The sequence below is a fragment of the Diorhabda sublineata genome, chromosome 2 (assembly GCF_026230105.1).
Source record: "Diorhabda sublineata isolate icDioSubl1.1 chromosome 2, icDioSubl1.1, whole genome shotgun sequence".
Lineage (NCBI taxonomy): Eukaryota > Metazoa > Arthropoda > Insecta > Coleoptera > Chrysomelidae > Diorhabda > Diorhabda sublineata.
This window is the reverse complement of record NC_079475.1, coordinates 26359058-26373215: the sequence shown is the minus strand read 5'-3', so window position 1 is coordinate 26373215 and position 14158 is coordinate 26359058. Positions and strand designations below refer to the sequence as shown.

The 14158-nt window shown below is 31.8% G+C and overlaps 1 protein-coding gene across 1 annotated transcript; it reads left to right on the top strand.

Moving 5' to 3' along the window:
• Positions 1 to 260: 260 nt before the first annotated feature.
• Positions 261 to 12377, top strand: LOC130453187 (putative uncharacterized protein DDB_G0282133). The gene is made up of 6 exons (XM_056792804.1): positions 261 to 432; positions 539 to 741; positions 791 to 910; positions 2232 to 2474; positions 2577 to 8854; positions 12248 to 12377. The coding sequence occupies exons 1-6, from the start codon at positions 416 to 418 to the stop codon at positions 12284 to 12286; spliced, it is 6900 nt and encodes a 2299-aa protein (XP_056648782.1). The 5' UTR covers positions 261 to 415; the 3' UTR covers positions 12287 to 12377.
• The last annotated feature ends 1781 nt before the right edge of the window (positions 12378 to 14158 follow it).

The window sequence follows — 14158 nt, the reverse complement described above, 5'->3', positions numbered from 1 at the left end:
CTTCATGTAGAAAATAACATCCAGATATAACTTTGCTTGAAAGATGTTATTATTATTTTTTTAAACGACAGATGTTTACTACATCAATAATAGAATTATATACTTTTTTCCAAATAATATTTTAAAAAATAATATATTAAAGTGTTTCTATGGCCATTGCATCACCATTTTTGTCGGACTCATGACCTCATCACCACTGCCAGGATACTGATGTATAATGCGAATAACAGCACTTTATCTACTTGACATATGTCAGCTGATTGTTCAAAACTAAATAATAACCTATAAAGTGGTTCTTATTTTGTATAGGTGATGAATTCATGAAAATCAAATTAAAATTAACTTTGTTTGCCCTCTAGCATTAGATCGTCTTCATATGGTGCCTAATGACTTAACTTTATAATGAATTTTCAGTATGCCACGAGAGGCAAGGTGAATATTTCTCAGTTCCTTGAAAAATCTCCGTTGAATGCTTTTATACATTATTCAGACAATAGGTATGTAAAACTCAGTTATAATACTAAATGTATTATTTTAGTAAACGCAATAATTGGGAGAAAGAAAGAAGAGAACGTTTCAATAGAACCTTTGATGAACTAGCTAAAATATTGCCCTCTTATAACCCTTCAGTGACTATTAATCGTATTAACATATTGAAAGAAGCAATAACTACTATATCTGAATTTAAAAAAGAAATCGGAAAACTTTCCGAATCACCAGGAGAAGTAGCGACATTTAAAGGTAATGATCATATATAGATGACAAATATGATAATAGTTATGTATTTTAGACACATTAATAAAAAAACTACAAGACAGAATTAAAAAGTTAATCATTCGAAATGAACAACTTGTTAAATTATTCCAAGAAGCTGGTATTAAACTTCCTAGAGCAAAAACTAAAATTAACAGTAAGTACTTGTTTTCAATATTATACCAGAAACATAATGAAACAGATTAATAAATGAAAAGTCCCATCTTTTAATGTAACATGTATTGGTTAAAGTTGATTTAAAATTAATTGTTAAGATACCTGGTTAATAAGTAGATGAGCCCCTGAAGCAAGTTTCAAGATTTCTTAGGAAGGTATTGGTGAATTAAGTGATATAACTAAGAGATTGAAAAAATTGATCTACCATCCAAAAATGTTAAAAAAATATTATCAAATGGTACAAACATGGTTCAAAAAGCTGGGGCTGACACCAAATACCCAAAATGAAGAGGCCAATAGTCTTGCTTTAAAAAAGCTCAACCACCTTTCTCTGACCGAGAACCTTTCTGTAGTTTATAAAAAAGCACCTACAAGAAAGAGTTTCAGAAAATGGAAAAATTGAAAATAGAATATTTCTGGCTGATTCCTTCAACACTGTGAGATCCCAGAATATCTAGATGTTAGGTATTCTTACAGGATAAACATGAGACTAGTTCTAGTAGCAAATGATGACACATCCTAAATACTGGAACACGTGTGAAGTTATCCATGAAAATATCCTTAAAAATAAACTAAAATTTTGCAAAAAAAATGTTAATAGATGAGTCATAAAAATTCAAAACTCGTGTTTTTGTACATATTGCATGATTCTGAACAATAGACACAAAAAATAAAAAGAAATTGTATTACTATTATTAGGTTTATCTAATTAGAAAACAAGTGACTCAGAATTGTAATGATCATTCGTTTTGCCCCCAAATTTTCTTAAATTACTGCAAAAAACACTTAATAAGGAACCTATCAACAGGAAATTGTGATGTTAGTATATTTTGTGATGACAAAAAAATTTGTGAGATTACATTACCAATAGTTGAAGAAACTTTGAAAAAATGGGAGCTTTAATTTCAAAACGAACAATACACGTCATCATACAAAAGTAAACTTTATGAATTTTTTTGCATCATAAAAAATACTTACAATTTCTATAATAGTTAAATACGTATTTTTATTTTTTGAGTCTTTGGTTCAGAATTATGAAATATGTAGGCTATTATTTTATCCTCATAGATCTCCTCTATTATCATCTTATTGCAAAAGTTTAGTTTATTTTATAAAAAAATATTCGTGGAAGAAATCTGTGGATAACTTCACATAATTAATACTAGAGTGTAATCAAACACTGAAACTGAAAGATGAGCTGTATTTGGTCCCACAAACAGGGCAAATTGGGGGCACCGAAAAGGTCACAATGTAACTATACCCCAAATATTTAATGTAATCCAACTATATTTTTGTTTTAGAAGAGAATAAACCTTCAACAAAAATAAAAAAACAAAAAGCTGCTAAAACCCAAGGAAATAAACATCTAAAATCTAATAATGGTACAAGAAAACCTCCACAATCAAAGAAATTTACAAAGAAAATATTTACTACTAATGTTTTATTTCCACGACTGCAAACTATTCCAATCTATAATCGGCAGTTTGTTTTGGTACCAAGCCAACCAGTGGTCAATAACACTCAGATAGCCACTGTTTTAACAGGTTTGTAATCTACTTAAATGTTAGCAAGAGCTCTTCACGAATATACAAATAATAGCCGCATATTTTGTTCCATAAATTTTGTTGCTTATTCACTATTTTTAGGATCACCAAAGAAGTCAAAGTCAAAAAAATTAGAAAGTGCAATGAAGGATCCTGAAATTAAACCACCACCATCGACATTAAGATCAGGAACTTTCATATTAGCCAATGGTAACATAATTTCAGTAGTTTCTCAATCACAAGTAGTTGTCCCTCCTTTACAACCACTAAAACCACAAACTATGATAAACCCACCAATACAATCAATAAAAATTCCACCCAGTATGAACCTATCCATAAATCCTCAACCTGCTATCAATTTAGCATTAAAAATAAAACCTGTAACTGCAACCAACACCCCTAAAATTAAATCTAAGGACTGCTTAACAAAAACAACTCAAATTAACAAAGTGCCCATTCCTGCTCTTACTTCAAAATATGGAAATTGTCTAATGCTTTTGAAAAATCAAAACAACAAAAAGAATGAAATTAATAAAAGCAATACTGTTAAAAGGAAACTAGAAAACACAGTTAATAAAACAACTAAGAAAAGAAAAATTGGTGAAAAAACATCTAAAAGTAATAATGAAAACATGGGATCCAAAGACGCATGTACGGAGCATAAAGATATATTAGTAGATTCTTTTGAGACTGTTGGGGAAAGTACAAATCTAGTCAAAAAAACTGATTTTTCACAAAATGTTTTAGGAAAAACAAATGAAAATATGTCAAAAATAAACAATAATCAAGATATAATTAAAACAACTACTTCTGCATCAGCTGTATCAAAAATTCAAACAGAAAAAGAAACAACGGAGATGTCAAATATGGAAATAATCACCCCTGTGTCAACTGCTTGTACAATAGGTACCCCCAGTGAAGATTTGAATATTGTTCATTCTGACCTATCCAATGATATTTTTGCTTCATTACAAGTGCCCCCTGGTTCCCAAAATATTGAGTCAACTTCCCCTACAGCTGCATTTCTCCTTACTTTTCCTCTGGTATCTTCCATTAAAGTTAATGAAGTTATTGATGATAATTGTGATAGTCAAAAGGATACACCTAGTTTACTGCAGATTGAAAGTATCGATACATCCAAACCATCTCAGAATGATTCTTTACTCAATTTAGATAATTTCACTTTTTTTAATTCAAAAGAAATTTACACTAATTCGAAAAATGAAGATGGGTCAAACAGGGAAATCACTGAATTGAATCAGTTTGAGGAAATGGAAAATTTACAGAAAAATAAAGCTGAACAAAGACTTGAATTATACAAAGAAAAATCTATTGATTTTGTTGAAGATGAGCAAAATAATCTGATTGTTCAAAGCTCCGATGTACTTACTTATGATGTTAACCAAAGGGGAGACAAAAGTATGAAAAATCAACCTGAAAATGTAACTAATGATGAGGTGCGATATAATTGTTTAAAAAATGATCAACAGACTTTAATAGAAAAAAATTCAATGATTTCAAATAGTTTCTCTTCTTCTGTTGAAATTTTAGAAAACAGAGAAAACAATGAACAGCATAAATTAAATAATATTCCTCCTAATTCCGGGAAAAATTTAAAAATCTCACCAACTGAACAGCAAAATGTGAACATTGTTTCATCTACTTCTAAATTATCTCTAGAAACAAATTTAAAACATGGAAGTAATAAATATAATAAAATATATAACTGTAATGGGAATGATCTTCCTTCAAACAATTCTGAAAATCAAGATAAAAATATAAATTCTAATGCTTCTAATAATTTACTTAACGACTTTTTTCCGAATATTAAATCATCTGAAAACAACAAAAATTCTGGGAAACATATTGATCCATCCAAAACTTATTGTTATCAAACACAACTCTTGTCCAACAGTCAACAATGTATAAGTAGTTACAATTCGAGCTCAAATAAAGCTTCTGATGAAATGTCTGAGAAACAAAAGTCTATTCCAGAAATAACTTATCAGCCTTTCTTGTCAAATGATATTAATGCTTCTTTGATTTCTGTAAAACTATCAGAAACATCTGCTAAAAATTCAAATGAAACTGAAGAACCGGGTATTAAAAGAAATTACTACAGCAACTCAAATTCTGAAGAAATTTCTGAAAAGTTTGAAGAATCAGGTAATAAAGAATCACATCAGTACAATCCAAATCAATCAAAATTGAATTACGAATCTAGCCCAGCAAAAATGCCACATACTTCAAGAATAGATTTAGAAAAATCTGATATTAACAAAACTTACTGTAAGACAACGAATTTTTCATCTAACTCCACAAGTACATTGAAAAAACCTCTTGAAAATTTAAAAGAACCAGAAACTTCAAAGTATCAATATAATATAAAACAGTTTGACCAAAACTTTAATTCGTTTTCAAAAGTTTCAAAACCTTTGGGGAGTAGTTTAGAAAGACATGACAAAAACAAAAACTACTTCCTTAACACAACTAATCTGTCTTCTATTGAACCAGAAAAATCTGATAAAAATTTAGGAGTTGATAAACCATGCAGATACAATCCAAAACAAATTGAACTCAATTTGATCGATTTTGGACCTAATTTGGAAAAAGTTCCAGTAAAATCTAATATCAACAGAACCTACTACAATACAACCAATTTCGCTCCAAATTCCACGATTATAATGGAAAAACCTCTTGAACATTCAGAAAAACCAGAAACTTCAAATATGTATCAATATAATATAAAACAGTTTGAACAAAACCTCAATTCTTTTACAAAAGTTCCTGAATCTTCTGAAAATAAATTAGAAAAATCTCACAAAAACAAATCCTACTTTTACAACATTTTACCTCCGGATATTCCAGAAAAATCCAGTACAAATTCAGATGTATCTGATAAGTCATGTCATTATACCACTAAACAAATTGAACACAACTTGAATAACTTTGGACCTAGTTTGGAAGAAATTCCAACAGTTTCAGAAAAAACTGATTCCAATAAAATGTACTCATATCATACTACCAATTTTCCTTCGAATTCCACGGAGTTTGAACAAAACTTTAATTCTTTTGCAAAAGATCCAGAATCATTGGGGAATAATTCAGAAAAACCTGACAAAAACAAAACCTGTTCGATTATATCAGAAAAATCTGATAAAAATTCCGAAGATTCTGATAAAATATGCCAGTATAGCTCTAAAGAAATTGAAAACAACTTGAACAATTTTGCACCTAATTTGGAAAAGATACCAACAGTTTCACAAAACACTGACAATAAAAAAACTTATTGTTATAACGCGAGTGATTTTTCTATGAACACAGAAATACCAAAAAAACCTAATCAAATTTCAGAAGAATCTGATGCTACAAAATCATACCAGTATAACCCAAAACATTTTACAGTTAATTTAAACTCCAATCTAGTAAAAATTCCAAATGCTCTAAAAGAAAAGTTAGATAAATGTGATATCAAAACCCATTATCAAACAACTAACTATTCTTCAAATTCCAGAAAAACTCCAGAAAAATCTGCTGAAATTATAGGAAATTCCGGAGCTGCAAAAACAGTCGAATTTGAACTCAACACAAACTCTTTTGGACCTGAATCTGCAAAAATATCAGAATCCTCATCACTAATTTTAGATCAAGAAATCAAAGAAAACAAAAAATATTATTACAGTACACATACTTATTCAACTTTTAGGAAAACGCAAGAAAAGTTAGCTTTAGTTTCAGAGAAAGCTGGCGATACAAAAATATGTCCAGATAATCCAAAGGAACATGTAAACTCTTGTGTGACGAATCAGGTGAAAAATCCAGAAAGTTTGGGGCAAAATTTAGGACCTTACTACTACGACACATCTAAATTTTCTTCTAACCCAGGAAAGTCCGATAAAATTTTAGAAGAATCTAACGCTCCAAAAGTGTGTAATCACAGAGAGTGTGAAATAAATTCAAATACACTTGGACATAATATAGTAAAAGTTGGAGAAACCTCGGGGAAAAGTTTCAAGAAATCTGAAACAAACGAAACGTACTATTTTAACACAAGTAATAATTTCTCCAATTTAGGAAAAAATACAGAAAAAACAGCCTCAAGTTCAAACGAATCTGATGCTGTGAAAACTTTTCAGTATAACAGAAAACAGTTTGAAGTAAACATACAAACTTTTGCACCAACTACAGTAAAAATTTCAGAAACTTTGAGACAAAATTCAAAAAACTCTGAAACAAACAAATCTCATTACTACAACTCAAATGATTTTTCTCTAAATTCAGTAAAAATGTCGGAAAAACCAACTGGAAAGTTAGAGGAAACTAACGTGGTAAAAGCATGCCAATATAATCCAAAACATTTTGACATTAACCCACAATCTTCTGCCCTCAATTCATTGAAAATATCTGAAGCTTCAAGACAAAATTTAGAAAAGTCTGTGACAAATACTTACTATTACAATACATCTAATTTTTCTTCAAATTCAACGATAATGCCGGAAAAAAGTGCTGGAAATTTGGAAGAATCTGTCATTTCAAAATCCTGCCAATATAATCCAAAACAATTTGAACCTAACTTAAATAGTTTTGGACCAAATTTGGCAAAACTTCTAGAAGCTTCAGAACAAAATCTGGAAAAATCTGAGATAAACAAAACTTATTACTACAACAATGCTATTGTTCCTTCAAATTCTGGAAAAGTTACTAAACAATCAAATGAATTGATGAAGACATATCAATATAATCCTTTCGAAGTTGTGCAAACATCAAGAGAAATCCCTTTAAATGAGACATATAATAAATTGAATATTTCTCACAAAGAAAAACAGAGTAAAGTAGTAGATCATAGTAAAATATTAGAAGGTTGTCCCAAATCAGTTGAAGAAAAGTCTTGTTATTTTTCGTCCAATTCCTACGAAAACAAACATTATGCAAATCCATTTTACAGTAACTGTAACTACGGTTATTCGGAGAACAATTTTAACCAAAATTACTACAAAACTGATAACAAACCAAGCTACTCGTTAAACTACGAAAACTATCAAGAATATAGAAGAATTGATGGATCATTCACAAGAGAGAAAAGAAATAGTACTTCCTCTAAAGAAAAACAAGTACAACAAAATAAGCCTATCAATTGGATGACAACTGAACAGAAATCTCATACATCAGACTGTTTTTTACCTACATTTACCAACCAATCTTATTCTTTTACGTCATGCATCACTACAGATACCAATGACAACTTCGCTGATGGAAAGAAAACTGTAGAAACAAACGACAAGAGATTTACTTGGTCCCCTTCGAAATTACCAAACTTTCTGGATGTTACTCACAATTTCGTAACACCGACTTTACCGACTTTAGTAGGAGACTTGGCGCTCGGAAACTCGTTGCCTTTAACTGATTCTAAATATCCAAAAGAAGTAAAAAGAAAACCCTACGAGAATCAAGCAAATTTTCTATCAGTTAGCCAACTCGTTAACCAAAATAAAAGCGAAAGTACACCAGCTAGAACGGTTTCTCGAAGACCGAGTGGGAGTAAAAACAAAAACCCTGCTCCAAATAAAAAACGGTTTGAAAAGAACATCGATAAAATCTCTAAAAATGTTAATAACTATAACGATGTTTTTTATGACCAGAAAAATAGACAGTCTACGAAAAATATATCAAGCAACTACTCAGCTGAAGCTCTAATTGGTAATCAGGGTACACAGGAAGAAAAGAAATTTGCTCAAAGTAATATCAAAACTTGCACGAATTTTTCGGCAGAAAATATTACTTACTTTACTGTCGCTGAAGATAATTACATAAATCAAAATCATACTTATACACATAATTCCTTCCAAAATAATAATTGTTGCTCCAACAGTTTCATATACACAACACCCTCTATTACCTCTAGTTACTTAACCAACACTTTCGAGAATGGTCCAGATTATTCGACGGAGAATATAATGAACTATTGCGGCACAAAAGATACAACGAATTGCGGAAATAAAAACTACCGTATTATAAATAAAGACGATAAAAATATCAATTATAATCACTTTAAGAAAAATAAGAAGATCAACCAGTGCAGTAACACTGGTTTAGGAAATTTCGAGTACCCTCTGCTATCATTACAAGGTTCTACTAATTCTCCTATACTTCCCGATGACTTCCAGTCTCATTCAACGTTCCTACCTCCGACAACTCCTTACAGTTCTAAGAATTCATTGTACCAAAAACAGGGGAACGAGTTTAATTCTACTGCTATACTGCCTCTACCAGGAATCACTCGAAGTAACACACAACATCCAGAAGTTTCTCCATCTTTGAATCCTGTAGGAACTAGTTTAACTAATTTCAATTTAAGTACAATATTTCCGGAAATTAATAAGGTGAGTTGAAATAGAAGTGTTTATTTTCATCAAATGTTTCAGTATAACAGTAGAGGGCAGGTACAACCCTCCATAGCCACATTGTTATGTTTTATAAATTTAACACGAAAATTTTATTTTTCATTATTTATTTTAATATTTCTGATTTGGTTTGTGTTCATTCCGACTCTTTTGTTGGAAAACAATAAATAATTTATAATTTTTATTATTCTAATCATTTACAACTATACTAAATTATGTAATGGTTATTATTGTTGTAAAGACATGGAGACTTGAGCTTAAAGTGGTATACTTGGTTTATCAAACAATCGTCAAATTCATGATCGCATACACATCGCTTATTTGGGGGTTGAAAACTAAACAAATAACAGCCCAGAAAGAATTGAACAATATTCAAAGGTTGATCTGCCTGGGTATAATAGGGGCAATGAGAACCTGCCCCACCCTTGCCTTAGAGGCACTGCTGAACCTGCCTCCTCTTTACATTATAATGAAAAAAGGGACATTTAACAACGCCCGCAAGCTAGTCCAGACAGAAAAATTAAAACCAAGAAATCAAACAGGTCACCTAAAAATTCCAGAATCGATAAAGCTAGAAAGCAGTGACAAACCAATAGACCAAATGCGTAATGGATATAGGCATCCCATTCGAAGTGCTTATCGATGACCTCTAATCATGGGTCAATAAAAATCTACCGAGAGCTAGAAATGTATCTCTCTTATATATAATGGTTCGGAACTAGCGCAAGGAACTGGATTAGTCATTTGTGAAACCAAAATACCATTAGGAAAATCACTCACCATTTTTCAGGTGCAATATCCAAATGTGCTTAGGAGTGTTTGAATAAAGCACATTCACATTTTTTCATATAACCAAAAGGCCTTGAAGGTCCTGAAGGCTATTGAGTGCACGTCCAAATTAGCGTGGTAGTGTGAACAAATTCTGAAAGCACTAAAAGAAACAAAGTAACCCTAATGTGGCTAACCAGTCTATACCAGACAATAAGGAAGCCTACAGCTTTGCCAAAAAAGGGGCAACGCCTCATATACGCCACATAGATAATGTACCAAACCGATGGCTAAAGAATCAGATGGGGAAACACTCCAGACCTAAAGCATAGTAGAGGACGACAACTGAAGATTCTGCGAGCAAGCCATGGAAACAGTAGAGCATCTACTCTGCTAATGTCCTGCTCATATTATCCAAAGGCTAAAATACCTCGAAGAAGTAGTATCAACATATTGGAAAGTACAAACACCCCAGAAAGTTACCTGTTTTGTTGTATGAGTGCAGAGTGGATGAAAATAATTGTATTTCATTGAGAAACTCGCATTTCTTTTATGTAAGGCGCCAATAGGTTTATCCATATTCATTCTTTTATTTAAATTAGCATTACTTCTTCATACTATTGATATCGATATAAAAATACCTATGGTATAAAGTATAGTAGTATAGTATAGTATAGTATAAAGTCTTTGTTCCAAACTTATGCAGGAATTACAAGGATTTCTACGATCCGCAAGTAATTATCATCAATGACAGTTGTTACTTTGAGTTTTCTAGCTCTTCGTATTTCGAAACCAGTTCCAGTTTCTGGAACTGATTAAAACTTATACATTTTTCATTAGGCAAAGTTACGTAATAACTACCCTCTATTCGAGTGGTATGCGGTAGAAATGTCATGAAATTAATTAATGTATAATAATAACTCATAAACTATGAAATTTGCAGTAGCAAACGGTTTTACAGATTTTTAAAAAAAGAAGGTTCTTAATTGACACCTTCAAAGTGCTGTGTCTCCCTTAGTATTCAATGGAAAGAAAAATGTTTATTATAAATTATATTCTATCGTAATATCAGCTATCAGCAGTCAATGTAAATAATCCGGAAAAAGCTAAATTTGAATTTACTTCAAACTTCACACAGGAATTTATTCTTTTTCTCTTAGGAAACAATTTCGAATGTACATAATAGCAGTAGTAGTAATAAGGATAAAAACAGTTCAAATTACTTAGAGAGTAATGTAAAAAGTTTCTGGAACCGTTGATAGTACTTATACTGAACACTATATATACCACCACGGTAACAACGCATACACAAAGTATCTGATACGCACTTCGGGAACCATGTTATCATTCTCAGAAATGCCGGTCAAACATTATAATCGTACTGGGTTCGAAGTACGGTCACAAAATAACTCAATGAGTCTAAGTGTTATACTTTGGTACAAAGTGAGCGTTGAGCGAATCATCTTGACATGCGTAATTCGTATATTTTTTATCGTTTATAGAGGTTATGGCACCTGTTCATAGTTGGATTAGTTAGTGGTCAAAAACCGTTGTGCACATAGGCCTTCTAACACTTCAAGCTGTCAAAGACTAATGTCCTTTGTATAGTTAATCAGGTACTATGGTTTGAACCATTTAACGTCACTAGGCAAATTGTAACGCCTTCCCAATTGTTTGAATTTTGAACTTGGGAGTACCGGGCACTCACCGACGAAATGGTTTGAAGCTTCTGCATTCTCCAAGTAATAGCGGCATTACAGATCATCCTTGATGCTTATAATATGGAGAGGGTATCTTAGAAAAGTAGCCAATCTCCATTCAAATTTCGCGCCTATTTAAGTAGAACAGTTGATTGGTAAAGGAAGCAGAAGGTCTATCTATATGTGCTGTGGTCTTTCCATTCACACCCGCAGAGTTGTCTTGTAGTAGACTACCGAGAGATGTAATACTTAGAGCAAAAATGGTTTCTGGGCCCATTGGTGGCTTTGATGATTAGGAAACTAGGCTTATTGTTGTCTGAGTGAATTGGCACCAAAATGAGCTGAACCTTGAAGCCATCACCCACCTGTTTTTGTAGGTCTACCTTTTCGCACTGCAGCATAAAATTGGAGAACGCTGTTATCTGAGTTGATTGAGATTCCATCGCAGCGAATACTTCGGCATGGAAGACGATAGCATGTTGCCCAATCAAGAAATAATCATTTATCTTGATTATGCTTCTAGGGGTATCCTCCACAGAAGCCTGCTACGGCAAAGTCATTCATCCCTGAGCAATCTTTGTACCATATATCTTATTTAGTTTTGCCACCCGTTGACTGTTCTTTGCCATTAAGTCATTAAGTTGGTTTCTCCCTAGGCTTTATCCCGTCGTCTAACTAACATGTCAGAGTACGCACTCCATTTCGTCCATATATTATTAACATCATCTTGATGTAATGGTGGTAAACAATCTCTTCAATATGTAATTGTAACTGTAAAATTGATGCCAAAAATCTTCAAAGTACCAATTATCAAATGCTCAATTACATGTAGCGTTTGAAAATAGAAAAAAATACATTCCAATGAAACCAAATCATTTCATTAACAGTTCTAAATTTGTTTCAGGCGCCTTACAACGATTCTAAATATGGCTTTACAGGATAAAAGTTCTACAAATGTGATATATTAATGTATATAATGAATTTACATTGTAAATATTATGTACTTGTTTAAAAATAAATTATTTAGATACTTATGCATTGAAGTAATGTATTCACCTTTATGCTTTATCCAAGAATAATCAAGAATATAGTATACCAAGTTAACTCTCGAAGGATCTTATTTATAGAGTAGTTACAACAGTCATGCAATCAGACTTCCCTGTATACAGAATAAATATAACATATGAGTTGGACCAACAGTTGACACTGACATTGCTAGTTGAAAAATTAAAACAATCTTTTGTGAATTTTATGCCCAAAAATTGATTTTTTTGAAAATAAAAAGTTAAAAATGATATCCTATGAGTTTTTTCCATACATGTAATATTTCTACAGGGTATTTCTATATTCGACCGACAACGCTCTACCACAGAGAAATCACAATAAATGATTCATTTTGATATAGGAATACGAACCCTTACGGGGCCTAGTTGCTGAGATATGGGGTGTTCAAAATTTTAAATCAAAATAAAAAATTTGCCATAAATGAAGAACGCCTTCAAATATTTTGTTCAAATTTGGCGACCAATATGCTCCTTGATAAAGTAATATTTTGACATGAACAAACTTTGGAAAAAGTTAACCAGTGGCGCGCTGCCAGGGTAAGTTGTCACTATTATCCCCCTATTTTTTACGCCACTGGAGCAAATTATTATTTAATTCTATTTTAAATTACCTGATTATTTTTAGTTAAGAAACTAATAACCTTTTGGAGCTAAAAAGAACGGTGTTGTAGAAATTTGCCTCTGGACAAAAGTATGCAGGTAATTATTACTACTTAATATATCTAAAGCATAAATATTCGGTTAATGTGTGGGTGGGTATGGCTGGAGACTGATTAATCGGGCCGCACATTTTACCAAATGAATGAAATGAAGAAATTTATACGCGCTTTCTAGAAAAAATATTGGAGAATGTACCGTTAAATATAAGACAACACATGTGGTTTCGATTTTTTTATATGAGACTAAATCTTTAGTCCATAGTGAACGAAACACATCTCTCGGTCGAACCGCCAGAGGTTATAATTAAATACCAACAATTATAAAATGAATAACTTACAAATTTTGCCTAATTAAGATGCATTTAAACTATGATTATCGTACTCTTCAAGGAATTCAACGTATATTTGATTTTACAAGTTCTAGTCTCTCTTCAAATAAGACGTGGGGGTAAGCGGGAACTTTATTAAGAAAAAAACGCCTAAAGTCCAGTTCTACTTAACCTATCTATGCAAACTTAGTCTTTTCGAAGAGAGCTCCTTTCTACCAATGTAAGAGATAATTTCGAAACAACCTAATGAGTAACGTATACGGTAGAGGGCGCTATTTATTTATTTTTTCAAGTCTAGCCCTCCTTGAAAAATGCTGAATGGAAACATGCAGTTTTAATTAAGGAATATAAAAGTAGACCAAATTAGCAATAGAATAGCGAAAACCGCATGTCGATACCTTTTCGGATTACAAGATATCCTAAGAAATGTGTAAATTTTAAGCATTTTCCTTTAAACATAAATTACTCCGGGTTGACTGAATGGATTTTAACATTTTTTGACTCCTCATTCTTTGTTCTATTATTAATAGTTCCAATTATTATGTCAATATTACTTATGCTGTCACTGGGAAACTGCGTTATGGAAGTTAAAATATAAAAACATGTAATGGGTCATGAAAAAAGCAAAACAAAAAGATATGACTTGTGTCAAATTAATAAACGTAGTAATTTGTTCATTTACGTGTCATTGCAATTTGTGTGCATTAAATTCGATATAAAAGTCTTGAAAGTTATATCTAAGATGTTTCGTACAAACGAAGAA